General features: G+C 59.1%; 1 protein-coding gene across 5 annotated transcripts in view; it reads right to left on the bottom strand.

Moving 5' to 3' along the window:
- The window catches only part of CACNA2D2 (calcium voltage-gated channel auxiliary subunit alpha2delta 2), a 180,604-nt gene that overhangs the window by 25,570 nt on the left and 141,094 nt on the right, over positions 1-13,940 (bottom strand). For 3 of the 5 annotated variants that reach the window (XM_035337764.1, XM_035337761.1, XM_035337762.1), the window contains exons 4-5: positions 13,577-13,636; positions 3,469-3,522 (exon numbers count right to left, since the gene is read on the bottom strand). In XM_035337764.1, the coding sequence (XP_035193655.1) occupies positions 3,469-3,522; positions 13,577-13,636 (114 nt within the window). The remainder of the gene's footprint in view (positions 1-3,468; positions 3,523-13,576; positions 13,637-13,940) is intronic. The other 2 variants (XM_035337765.1, XM_035337763.1) reach the window with 1 other exon arrangement.

The raw sequence follows: 13,940 nt of genomic DNA on the forward strand, positions 1-13,940 counted from the left end.
GCGGGTCGCCTGCAGGCCCCGCAGCTCCGCACGGGCCGGGGCCACCGCCGGCCCCGAGCAGCGCCAAGGTCACACAAGGTGGCGGGGAGGAGAGGCAGGGACAGCACGCGCTGCTCCTCCTGGGGCCCGGGAGTGTTTCGTCCTCAGCGCGAGAAAATGAGGCGGTGGTTTGTTTTTTTTTAACTTTTGCCAGAAAGGACGGATTCTGGGAGGTGAGATGGAGGGGGGGAGGGAGCGAGGTGGGGGCTGCGGGGCTGCCCTCTGGTCCCACAGCAAGGCCCAAGGCACCGGCTGAGGGACCCCAGGCAAGTGCAGGAGTGCCCTTCTCCATCTTAAATTCCTCGGCTTTTCCTGAAATCCAGCAATTTCATGCCAGGGAGAGAGGCAGCGCGTTCTCCAGCCACATTCCTGCTTCTACAGCAGCACAGGTTATAAATAACAATCAGCAGCTCCTGCTAGCCGGCTCCCCTATCCCCCTTCTCTCTTTTTTTTTTAATCTTTGCCAAAGGTACTGTTTAGAGATCTTTCTAGACCATTTATTTTTAAATTACCAGCCAGAGGAGAGAAGAAGGGGGGGAGGGGGGAAGGAAAAAAAAAAAAAAAGAAAAAAGGCAAAAGAAAGAAACTTCTCAGGCTGATAGCTTATCGGGAGGAAATCCAAATGTCACATGAGTCGAGGAAGTTGGAAGATTAAATTTTCCAACACCCTTCATCTGCTGCTGACATTTCAGGGCTCGTTCCCCCTCCTCCCTCCCCTCTGGGCAGCCGACATGAGGTGCTGCGGTGCCGGGGCTGGCAAGGGGCGAGGGAGGAAGGCGGGCAGGGGGTGCTCCGGGTGCCAGGAACAGGCCCATGGTGGAGCAGGCTGACCCCTGCAGCCCCCGGGCACCACGCGAGGCAGATCCCCACGCCTCGGCCCGTGGAGGAGCCCACGCAGGAGCAGGAGGCCCGGGGGGAGCCTTCCCCGGGGGGGACCCGTGCTGGGGCCGTTTGCTCCCGACGGACAGACCCCGCGGTGCGGGCCCACATCAAGCAGTGCTCCAAGAGCTGCGGGCTGTGGGCAGCCCACGCAGGACGGGCTCGGGAAGGGACCCCACGAGGAGCAGGGCAGGCGGTGACCGTGAGGGAGCGGCGGGGACGCAGCGCTGGGGACTGACCGCAGCCCCGCTCCCTGCTGCTGGGGGGAGGCAGCAGAGGGAGGACGAGGGAGGTGGTTTTGGTTGGCCTTCGGCCCTCACTGCTCTCGTCTGCGCGCAACTGGCAATAAATTCCATCGGTGTCCCTCCGCTCAGTCTGTTTTGCCTGTGACAGTAACTGGTGAGCGATCTCCCTGTCCTTACCTCACCCCACGAGATTTTGATCCCATCTTCTCCCCCTGTCCCACTGAGGAAGGAGAGAGCACGGTGTGGTGGAGCCGAGCCCCAGCGCAGGCACCGCACCCGGACATGGGGCAGGGCTCAGGGTCGTTCTGCAGGAGGGCTGCTGCAGGAAGAGCTGCCTGGAAAACCCAGCTTTAGCTCTCGACTGGCAAAAAACATTTTTTTGCTTGCTTTTTATCTCTGCCTGATGCAAGTTATATATTTTTTTTTTCCGTACCAAAATAGGAACAAAACATTTTGGGGTCAAGAAGCCCTATCTCCTCTCTTTTTGCAGCCCTCCATCCCCCTGCAGACCGGGTTGCTGCCTTGGAGAAGTGAAAATATTCCGTTCAGAGGGCGACAAAAGGAAAAGAGCGGACTTCTAATTGCTTTAAGTGCTGAATTCTGCTCCCCCAAGGGCATGTTCAGCTGGCACCAAGCTGCATTTCCCAGCACAGAAATGACTCCGAGCCCTCTGCGTGGCCACAGCAGACCCCCTCCAGCCCTGCCACCTCCCCAAGGCACCGCAGGGGGACCGGTCCTGCAGGGGACAGGGATGGGGACGAGGGCTGGGGCTTGCACAGATGTCCCCCCAAGGGCAGACGCCGGGCCCTGATGGGTGCTGCTGTGCCACGTGGACAACTCTGCAACTGCAGCAGCGAAACCCCACTTTACAGCCTGGGAAACCCTTCCAGCAGAGAACGGCACATCCCCGAGGATGCTGGCCTGATTTCAGCATCATCCCCTGCCATACGCAGAACGATAAAAACTGAAAATATCTTCCTTTCTGCGTTGTTCTGCCTGTGATACCCAGCCGAGAGTGGCTGCTGATTTCAACGCTTCTCCACGGATATATTTTGCATCCCTTGCTAGCACGAAGAAAGAAGAAGCAGTGAAAACTTTGCTTCTGTAAACATGTGGAGAGCCTTGTGGTCCCCCAGGAAAATTTTTCTGCTACCCCAGTTGTTAAGAACCACTATGAAATCCAAAATCTGTTTAGGAAGATAGTGGAGCCGAGCGCGAGCAAAATGAATAGGAAGCTCATTTCTTCCTCGCCCTTGCTAAACGTGGCGTAAGGCTCGTGAATGAGTCCCAGTTCCATTGAATAGGCATTGTCTATCAGAACTGACTTCATTTCAGCAAGATCCTACTCAATTTAAATATAAGAATTGAGGCAAAATAAAGAAAAGACGGAAAGACCGCTATTTAGTTTGATTCAGACCTTCTGGTATCATCTCCCTCCTTTTTTATTTCAGCATCGTCTCCTTTTCTCTCCGTTACCTTTGCTGGAAGTAAACTCGCTGGGGTTTCACTGGGCAGCAGCAGTGGCACTGGCAGGGATCTGGCGCCGGGTGACAGCGGCCAGCTGTGGGCAGCAGGGACATCCGGGTCCCCTGTCCCCTGCCCTGCAGTGACAGCAGAAGCCCTGCCCAGCCTGACGGATGGCTCAGCCCTGCTCTGTGTCCCCTGGGCTTGGAGCTGCCGCCCTCCCTGCTCCCTCCCTCTCCTCGAGTGCCAGCCAGTTTTTTCTCCACTTTGACCCAAAATCTGCTTTAACGCATGGGACAGCTGCGGTGGGATGGAGCGAGGATGCAAGACCCCCTGGGCTTGCCCAAGCCCAGGTCAGACATTGCTCCCGTACAACACAAGTCAGGATCTGGCCCTGCTGACCCACACCTGCGGCGCAGCACCATGCCCCCAGCGTGCCACCAGCGCGAGCGACGTGGGCAAACGCCAGCCCCCTCGGGAGCACAGGCAGAGCGGAGCTGTTGGGTGCGGATTTAAAGCCCTGATTGCCAGAAATCACAGGACGGCTGTGCCGGGAGGGGGGCAGAGAATTAGCTTCGGTCTCTAATTAAAGATTTGCTCTTCATTTGAATTTCAGATGCCAGCTTTAATTTTAGAAACTTTAGCAGCAGCAGAGGGACCTGCCCACCCGGCTGCTCCTGGGCCCAGCACCGGGGGACAGATGGATGAGGACGGCCGCGCTGTGCCCACCGCGGAGCTTGGGACCCCTGGGCAGCCCCGCCAGCGGCGTGGGATAGCCCCAGCGAGGATCACAGGGAGGAGCCCGTGCCCGCGGCGCAGCAGGGGTACTCACGGTACTCACGGTACTCACGTATTCCGTGTCTGCCTTGGAGTCGTAGTACTCGATGTCTTCCTCCTGCAGAGAGAGAGGGGAGCTGGGTTAGTGCCCATCGTGGATGGACCCATGGGGGTCCCCATCACCGCCCCCGTTCCCTCTCACCCATCCCTCTGTGCCTCCACCAGCCACCGCACCGCGGGGGACACCGTCCTGCCTGCCCCATGCTGTCATGGGGACAGTGCTGGCACTCTGCATGTCCTGTGCCTGCTCTCCCAGGACCTGGCTGCCTCCTGCGTGGCCAAACAGCCCCGGGACGGTGCCACCGGTGTGGCACATGGCTGCGCGTGTCCCCGCACCTGGGATGCTCCGGTCCTGCTGTGGGAGCTGTGGCAGAGCCGGGCAGAGGAGCGCAGCGGTGTGGCCGTCCCTTCCTTCCCGTGCTGAGCAGCATCCTTACTTCCACGCAAATGCGCGCCGTTAATTTGGGGTGTTTAGAAGCTATTTAGGCAGAAAGGTCTGCTCAGACTCCTCTTCCCTGCCTGCCAGGACGTGAGGCAGCTGATAACATTCATAAAGAGGCAGGCAATTCAGAGAGCAGTAATACTGTCAAAACAGAATTTCATCTCCCATCAAAAGGGGTAATTAAAGGGCACTTGGGGGCTCTCTTCTGCGTGCAGGGATGCGAGCGCGAAGGCAGGCGGCGATGGCGGGGTGACACGTCTGTCTGCTGCTCCGGCAGCCCGCAGCGGCCGCCGCGCACAACCACCCCTCTCCCCTGCGACGCTCCGTGCTATTATTTAAAGAGGAAAGCCAGCAGTGCTCAGAGCAGCCAAGGAGGATGGAAACCCAGCTTACGGAGATCGGGGCAAATCGCTGAGCCACCCAGGAGGGGAGTGAGGTTGGGGCAAAGCCCCTTGTGGCTGCTGGAGGAAAGCCTGTGGCGGCCGTGCCACCAGTGCTGGGGACCCGGGACAGCGTGGCCGAGTGGCTGTCCCCAGCACGCTCAGCACCCTGGCCCACTGCTCCTGGTGGCGCCCCAGCAGGATGGGGACTGCCAAGGGTGGCTTCAGCATCCCCCTCTGCAGCTCCTCCGGCTCCGACTGCCGCAATAAAGAAGAGCCGAGAGGGGAAAGTGAAAAAAAAACCCCACGAAGCAGCATCTTCCAATTTCTGCTATTAAAAAGCCTAGTCATTAAGGGAATGTACTTATTAATTATCTGTGATTTGTTGTGAAATGCTGAGGGGTTTACAACAACAAGAAGAGGGAAAAAAATTAATTTCTCTCTGGATGGCCTCCCGGCACCCTCCTCGCCGCGCCGCGGCCCCGCGCACGCCCCTGCCCCTTGCCTGCGCCGCGTCCCCCCAGGTCTGCGGCCATCTGCACGCCGTAATTAAAGGAACCCCTGGGAGACCCGTAACACAAACGAGCTAATTTCATGTCTAATGATCTTTAATCAGAAGTGAGTGTGGCTAACAACAGCCATCCAGAAGGTGCTTTGTTATTCATTTTATCTTCTGTAGGCTCCTCCAAAAAGCTCCATTCCCCGCTGGCACGCGGCGGCCCCGCCCCTGTGGTGGTGAGGGGAAGAGCCGGCCGGTGTCACTGCTACGTGGGGAGCAGGGACCTCCTCCTCCATGGCTGGGGAGCCCTAAACCATGGCACTGATGACGCCAGGAGCAGTCGGGTGCCCTCCTGTCCCCGCTCCATGCCTCAGACGAGGTCTGTGCAGGTGACACAGCTCGTGTGGGACAGCCAGCGTCACCACAACCCCATCCCGGTGCCCCTCGCAGCCGTCCCAGGGATGCCGGTGTCTCCCGAGGGGAAACAGGGAGCCCCACAGTTTCCTCTCCCTCATATTTGCCTTTAAAGCCACGCTCTTCTTCTTCACCTAATCCTCTCTTCTTCCTCTTCTGGTCCACGTTAAATCAAGCGCGCGGCCTGTGTAAATAGCACTGGTATTTCTGGAGTCTTTCAGAATAAATACCAATAAAGAAAACAAGTGGGTGAAGATATTGAGGGATTTGGGGGTGAGAGCCCCCAAGCAGAGCCTTTGCCTCTTGCAAATGAGCCTGTGCAGGAGCACTTTGCTGGTTTGAACTGGTGAAAGGGAGGCAGGCACTGGGTTAACCACTGCCTGTGTGCTCCCCCGTCATCCCCCCGCGGCAGCTGCGTGACGGCACTGCGAGCATCGCTACAGGAGAAGCACGGGGTAATTTTAGTCTTCAGGTACGTGGAAATTACCTGGGGAGTTAAGCGCAATCACGGAGCAATCTGCAAAGGCTGGTGAAGCCACCCAGGAAGCAGGGTGCTGGCACCAAGCCCTCACATTTTGGGGTCCCCCTCCTGAATGAGGCTGCAGGGCTGCCCCGGGCCAGCACCTCGCTGGGGACCCCAGGCCCCGCGTGTCTCCCCTGGGTCCTCCCGAACAGCCCCAGTGCTCCCACTCCTCCAGCTCAGCCCCTACACGAGAAGCTAATTAATTAAAGCAGCCTGTGAGCTGCTTGAGAGCTACAAGCCGATTCCTCTCCAGCTGCTCGAGAGGATGCTGTTCCAGCACTGCGATCCGTGCCACGCGCTCAGAGATGAGGTTTGAGCTCCGAAACACAAGGACAAGGACCAGGGCTGGAAAGGCTCCGGTGCCAGCACGTTGGAAAGCCCATGGGGAGAGGGCACCACCTCCTCCCCAGCCTCCACAGGCACTGAAATAGGACTTTTTTTTCACAATTCCAGCAACTAAAAATAACATTAGAAAGGTCAGTGCTCTGATGGCAGCGCCGCAGCCCGGCAGGGTTGAAGCCGCGGTGTTACCATCCTGACAAGGTGGCAAGTGGTGCACATCCCGCGCAGCGCTGCCGCAGCCCCGCAGAAGCCTTGGATGGAGCTCGTGTTCGTGGGATGGCTGGCACCGCCCCGACAGGGACGAGGCATTTTGGGCACTTTGCAGGGCGCGCCATGGGCTCAGCCTGCTCCCCAGGGCAGCGGTGCCTGGTCGAAGCGGGTACGCTGGGCACCCCACGCTCCCTAGGGCAAACTGGAGCCTCCACCCTCACTTCTGCAGCAGCTGAGAGAGCGGTCGAAGCCTTTGACACCTGCGCTAATGCTGGGCTCCGTAGCTCTTTCTTGCTAGCTTTTCTCTAAGATCACCTGAGCTAACCGGGCTAATCCTTCTCCCGTGGATCTGCTCTCCTCCTCTGCATTTCTTGCTGCTGTCTCACAAGGCTCATTCTGCTAATGGTAAGCCCTGGGGGCACTGCGGCTCCTAAGCGAGGCTGTGCAGGTAGCTCCCGCTGCACTGCAGTGATTTTGGTCCCTCTCAGCCCTCCAGCCACGGGTTTCATTTTGCCGAGCAGCACGGGTGACCCCTGTGGCCATGAAATCTCTTCCCAGACTTAATTAGCTGGGGAAGAACCAAATCCTGCAGCGGTTTGCCTCCGAGGCCACTAGGAGCAACTCAGAGGGCGGTGAGGAAGACGGAGCCGGGGGACGGGGATGGGTCGTGCCGTGACCCAGGACACGCCGGAGCCTCACGGGCCAGCTGGCGGCGCTTGGTGGCTGCTCGGACCCGGGGACAGCCCGGCCCTCCTGGCCTGGGGCTGGTGCCACCAGCGCCTGGGGAGAGCAACGGGAGCCGGCGCGCCCGCAAAGCCCCAGCCGCTCTGCTCACGCACAGGTCTTTCCACTGCCATCAGCATTTATAACGGGCAGTAAATATTTACAGAGTTCTTTGTGTCCCTGACCCATTAAGCACGCAGAAATAACAGCAGAATTTGCTTATAGATGCACCTTTCCTAGGCAAGCCAGCCCCCGGCGCTTGGCGCTGCTCTTGCTGGTGTGTAGGGCAAGGCAGGGACAGGGATTATTCGCAGCTGCCGTTCGTTTTCCATGCTGTGATGGATCTTTCCCTGGCGCAGCCACCACAGGCTGTTGGATGCACCAGAACATGTCTCCCCTCGCAGGCCCCTCCGTGCAAGCCCCCTGAGTGCACTCAGCAGCGCAGACCATACTCGTTCCCAAGGACAGGTGGAAACAGCCATCATAATCTGCCGTGGCATCTTTTTTTTTAAAGCAATTTCCTCCCTCTGCCTCTCTGACAGAGCTGGGGAAATATTTAAGTGACCCGTCAACACGTCCCTCATCTCCCCAAGACGACGCTTTATCTGATCGCGCCTCGCCGACCGTCCTTCACCATGCGGCACCTCCCGTCCGCCCGCGCTCGCCCAGGACACGCCTGCCTGTCCCCTCCTGGGCACCGCGGGGACGGCAGCGCCCGTGGGTACCAGGACACCCTGCCCCGTGGGGCACGGCACGGCACGGCGTGGCGCGGCGCAGAGGAGAGCCGGCAGCTGGCGTGCCCGTGGCACCTGCACGGGTCGCCCGGTCCGTCCCACGCCGACGGGGTGAGAGGAGCCCCTCGAGGCACGTCCACTCCTTTCAAGAGAGAACAGCGCGGCCCCGCATTTTTTGTGAATGATTTTCTTGTTCTACTTTCGGCCAGAATGGCTCTACAGCAAGGTTGGTGCTTTAACACAGTAATTCTCAGAGCGTAATGAAAGCTGACATTATATCAAACACAATAAAGACTCTCAGTTGATGGAGATCATTCCTGAACACACAAACCCATTAAACTGAAAAAAAAATATCAATTCTACACACTCGCCAGCCAAAAGAAAATGTGATTTGTTATCTAAAAGGGGGTTATAAACACAGCTTCAATGCACTTTCTGTGCTGTAATGAAAACTGGGTTTGAAATGGCAAGACGACTGCAAATTAGAGTATTTGATTTTATTTTCTAACTTTTTAGGTAAACCTTCTACAAGGGCAAGTGCAAGGTTACGGCGACGATCTTTCTGTTCTCAGCCGATAAGTAGGATCTGTAATTAAAGGAGGAGAAAAATGAAACGGGGATAAGGAACTTGCATTTGCCCTTCTAAGGGTGCTTTGAACGCCAAGCCTGGTGCAGCCTTGTAAAACAGCGAACGGGGGGGGGGAGAGAAATAGCCAGCAGCACCTCGGCACGGCGCGGCACGGCCGCTGCTCGCGGCGCAGGCACCCAGTGGGGCACCCAGCCGCGCTCCCCCACCACCGTGCTGGGCTCTTCTGCAGTCCCCACCGAGAGCCTGGGAGAGAAATCTCTGTTATTCATCCTGTCCTTCCCCATTTGGCAAACAGTGATCCCGTTTTCCCCTGAGTTTCGTTTCTAATGGAGCTTGAAATTATCTGGGCTTTGTTATTTGCTTCCTTGTTTGCACGTGGGAATTATTGATGGAGGGAGCACCGCGGGGCTGGAGGGAGGCCTGGGCTCCCTCTGCTGCCTCTGTGGCACGGCACGGCTACCCCAAACCTACCCCGAACATAAAGCGCCGTGCTTCACCCCGTGCCTAAAGCCTGCTTTTTGGTTGCCCAGAACCTGGCGTTGCCTTTCTGTGGCTGAGCCACTTGGCGGCTCCCAGCGGGACCATCTTGGGCGGCTCCGTGCCGAGCGCACGCGGCTCCGGAGCTGGGTGAAAGAGGGAAGAAACATTGCCCAGAGCACGCGGCGCTTCCCCCCCAGACGAGCACCGTGTTCAGGGACCCTGACGGCCTCGGCTGCCTTTCTGCTGCAAGATGCGGGCTGTAACGCTGCACCTGCAGGGGTGTAAATCCCGCGTCATTCCTCTTTCGGCCATCCTGGCACTCCTGCCTGTGGGGACCTGCACGAGGAGATGCTCGGCACCCGCGCGCCGGCTGGGCGAGGACACGTCCCTCCGCACTGGACTCGTTCTCGGGCGAGGCACGTGAGGAGGGAAGCTGCTCCGCGAGGGACCGCCCGGGATCACGGCGCCGGACACGCGCCTTGCTGCTTGCAAAGCCCAGAGAAGGAAAACGCTGCCGGAAAAATAAAAATGGCATTTCCCAGAGCGACGTTTCTGACAGCCCCTTCTTGCAGCCCGCTCTACCTGCAGCTCAGCGGGTGGCGATTACTTTTAAATGAGAAAGGGTCTGCAGGGCGCCGACCCTTCACCGCCCCGACCCTTCACTGCCCCGATCGAGGTCGCTGGAGCAGCCCCAGCGTCCCTGTGCTGGCTGCTGCCCCAGCAAGGCGCATGCGGCACACACCCCCAGGTCCTCACCCGCCGCATGTAAAGCACTGGGTGTAAATTACGCCATCAAGTCAGCCCGGTGCAGCTCGGCGAGCGCGCTACACGGGAAGCTGCTTGGGAAATACGCCCGTCATAAAGGGGTGGCATGTGGGCTTGTTACGGGGAAGCTGTCCCATAAATCGCACGCTCGGAGAAGCAGGTACAAAACAGCAAAACGTGGAGCTGAAATGCACCAAGCCCTGGGAGGGGAGTTAAATCCTAAGACGATTTCCCTGCCGCTGGGAGGGGACCCGAAGAGAAGCACTTTGCATCTGAAACACAGGGAGAGAGGGGAGGCAGAGGGGCAGCAGGAGGAAGAGGAGAGCTTTCTGGTGTAGCAATGGAAAAATGAAGTGAGGAAGAAGAACTGGGAGAAAAACAACAGTAATAAACATTTTATGAAGCAGAAAATGGCTTATAAAGAAGTCAACTTTTAAAGGCAATTTATATAATCCTGCCAAGTGCACATAAAAGTGGGCTTGGCTTTCTGCAGTGTCTAGGTGTCCCTTAAAGGGACAAATAGCTCCGGCCGGCCAAGAAAACCGACACGCAGCCGCGACGATGCCCTGAGAAGCATTTTGCAGGCTGCGCCTTTGACTCCAGCCTCCAGATCTGGCCACATCCCCAGGCCCACTGGCTCGGCTGCCACCACTGCCCAGTGGTCACTGCCCGGAGCTCAGGCTGGGGACCCCGAGGCGTGGGCAAGCACCGGCCTTGAGTGGTAAAATGAGAGGAAGAGGCAGATGAGCGAGCAGGGAAAATCAGTCCCAAGCTGTGACTCGTTTCGGGGGGCATCTCCAGCAGGGATGGTGCTGAGCCCTGCCTGCTCCTGCGTGCCGTGGCATGCGCACAGCCGAGACCGGGCTGCCGGTGCTGGGACGGGTCTGAAGGGCTGGGCAAGCATCCGAGCCCCGAGGGAAAGCCCTGAGGGAAAGCTGAGCGCAGGGTCGGAGAGGAGCTGGCTGAGCAGGGGGCCGAGGGGCAGCACGGCGACGTGCTGCAGGGCACGGTGGGTCGGCACCGCTGCTCCCGCGCCTGCTGCCGAGGGCTGGGAGGAAAACCAAAAAGCCCAGCACCAGCAAGGAAAAGAAACTTCCCATGCAGAGCTCGGTTCTGAGCGACTGCTGGAAGCAGCCTAGCAGCCGTTTTCGCTCCTGCTCTTGTTTCATTTTCCCCTGAACTTCCATAGCAACCCATCTGCAGCGAGCGACTCTAATGTTTAATGGTCCTGCCATTAGCACTAATGCATTGCAAACACTCAGCATCTGCCGTCACGCGTTCAGATGGAAACACAAAAATAACCGCACTCGGTGCAATCTGTCATCAGCTCCAGCTTGAGGTTATAAAATGACACGCTGCGAGCGGGAGGGAGAGCCACGGCCAAAGCCAGCAAGCCGCTCGGTGGGGAGGCAGGAGAGCTGCGACGAGCGGTGACGCCGCAGGCATTGTCCTTGTCACCCGCGGGCGTCCCCACGGGGCTGCTCCCGCAGCAGGGGCCCGGCACAGCCCCGGCGTGCAGCACGGCGGGAGGCAGAGGGCCGGGAGGTGGCACGCTCGACCTGGTGCCTCGCAAACCGCAGCGCAGCCCCTCCACCCGCCGCTCCATCAAGCGTCCCAGCCTGCTCTGGGCTGTCCTGATAAAGCTGCGGCAAGCTCGGCGGTGACGCATCGCCGCACATTGTTTCTGGGTGACTCGCTCCTAATTACCTTGATTAAGTGGTAGCAAGCAGTGCTATTAAAAATATTTTTTCTACGAAAGTGGATTTCTGAAAGGTTTGTGCCGCGAATGGCAAAACGAGCCAAGAGCTCCCCGGCGCTGCGGCTGGCGTGGTTTCCATCACCAAGACCGCCCTGGGAGGAGAGGGAGCGATTTGGGGCTGAGGAGGGGGACCCGTGGCACGGCGGCCGCCCGTAGGTCCCGTGGGGATGAGCAGAAGCACCCAGCTGTCCTTGCTCCGGCTCTGCCTGCCCTGAGCACGGGTGGCTCAGGGGACAAACGACCCGACAGAAGGAACGGTGCCAAATGTGTTTTCCAGCAGCCAGGCGCTGAAAAACTGAGCATCCACCTCGCCCGGACCTGAAGCATCTCGACTCCAAGCCAGCCGTTCCTGTGTAAGATGGGAGGGAATTTGGGCTAAAACCTGCGTAACTGCTGAGGAACAGACCCGGGGGCGGGGGGGGGTTCTTCCAGGCCTCATGGTCCTGCTGAGCCTGGAGGGGCATCTAACCCCAGCTGCGGTGCTCACCCAACTCCTAATGTCTCCTCCACTCATCTTCAGGCAAGAAGTGGCAGTAATTCGGCAGCGTGTTCACGCAGAAAGGACTTGGTGACCGGGGGTACCGCTGACAGTTGTCTGCTGGACGAGACGGCCAGCGGGGACACCTCACCTTTTGTAAGCGAGGCAAGAGACGTTGAAGTGGCTACCTTTGCCCAGTTCTCCTCTCCTGCCTGCTGCTGTCCCGATGCTCTGCTGCTCTCCGTGGCTCTGCCGAGGACCCGGCGCACCCAGCCAGCCCGCGGCAACCCCGTGAGTTTCACCCCACAAGTGGCATGGCACGCTCCCTCAAGGCCCGGAGAGCTCAGCGTCTGCAGGTGTCTGCAGGACACAGCTCCTGCTGGGACAGGGACTGGCTGTGGGTGCCCATCGCAAGCTGGCCACGTGGCAATCACCAGCTGAACAGCTCGACACCTTGCCTTGTCTTCTGCTCGCCCTTCGTCTTCCTCTCCAAGTCCAATCTTGTGCTTGGCGATCGTCACCAACGGCAGGACAATCTACTAGAGCGGGATTTGGCTTCAGGTCCTATTCTCTTCTCTTCCACAACTTCTCTTTCCACCTTCGGTTCTGTTTGCAAGTCCCGTGGAGACATCGAACCACTCTCATTTGGCAGCCAAGCACTGCAAAGTGGCCAAACCCCCTTTGCTGGTGGACAGGATGGACTAGAAGCACGGGCAGGCGCAAAGCCCCGGCAACACGCAGGGACCGGCCTAATGGAGGAGAGGTTCCTCCTCTGACAAACGCCACTGGTGACCAAGCGCGGGGCTCGTCACACAAAGGAACGTGTTCTGGGAGCCCGGTGGTGACAGCCATGTCCTTCCCAGGGGCACTGCTCACCCTGAGGGCTGGGCTCGCCCCCTGATCATGCCGCTGCCTCAGACAACGGGGATGGAAGGGACAGGACAGAGGCCACCGCTGCGGGGACTTCACCGGAGGGACAGCACCGCCTGAGCGCAGAGACCTGCCTGCGCTGCAGCCTGGGTGGGCGAGGAACGGCACCCCGGCACCCCGGCACCCCGCAAGGGCCTGGCAGCGGGGCTGGCCCCGGGCTGGCCCCTTGGCTACTGCAGGAAGGTCCCATGGCAGGGCAGGATCCGGCCCAGCCCGGAGGAAGGGGTGGGTGGCTCGGATTTTTTTTATTGTAGGATCCGTTTGCGCCGAAAGGAAAACAATCTTTCCTTCCTTTTGTATGACTGCTAGAATTTGAGAACATTTCCAGGCAGAACACTTCAGATTCCTGCTGAGCGTTATCACTGCCATAATTACAAAGTCAAATGCAATCATTAAAACAACATCTTCCCTCTCCCAGCCGAGATTGCTCCTTCCCCCAGCAGCAGCCCTGCCTGGCATTGCTGTCGGATGCTGCAGGCAGGGCTGGCACGTGAGCCGCTGCCCTCCGCCAGCGCCAGGCCGGCTGCTACCACCCCCAAAACCTCTCCCTGGAACCCAAGGCCAAAATGCTTGACTTTGCTCAGCCTTCACCTTCTGCCTGCTCCCACCACAACTGCTTTGTCGGCTTTTGTCAGGGCTGGGGATGGCAGGGGCAGGGGCGTCCAGGCGGCACGGGCAGCACCCGCTTTAAAAATCATGGGGAGCAAGGAGGGAAGGGCCGAGGGACAGGGAGCAGGAAGGGGACATGCAGAGTGTCACCGTGAGCGTCCCCAGCACCTCGGGGAGTTCAGCGGCCAGGAGGGCAAGTGGAAGGAAGGTTGGGGTGAGAGAGCCGGAGCCTTACCCGGATGTTGTCCTGCCAGTGGTGCGCTTTCTGGAACTTCTCCGCGGCGTTGGCCAGCCTCTGCAAAGCAAGAGAGAGAAGAAAAGTGAGCGTGGAGAACGTGACATGACTCGGGCAGTGCCCGTGCCGAGTTGGGGCACCGGTGGCACCAGGGGACGTGGCTGGGGCAGGAGGAGATGGTGGGGCCTGGAGAAGGGCAGCCTGGCAGAAGGGGCTGCACTGCCCCATGTACCCCGGCCCTTCTCGGAGCAAGCCGGCTTCCCCGGCACAACCGCTGCCGCTTGAACTCGCTCAGGGCTGCGCCACCTCAGCTCGGCGGCTGCTGGCACCGGTCAGGATCTCATTTCACTGCAGGGGCTGAGTG

This window comes from Oxyura jamaicensis, chromosome 12, assembly GCF_011077185.1.
Source record: "Oxyura jamaicensis isolate SHBP4307 breed ruddy duck chromosome 12, BPBGC_Ojam_1.0, whole genome shotgun sequence".
Lineage (NCBI taxonomy): Eukaryota > Metazoa > Chordata > Aves > Anseriformes > Anatidae > Oxyura > Oxyura jamaicensis.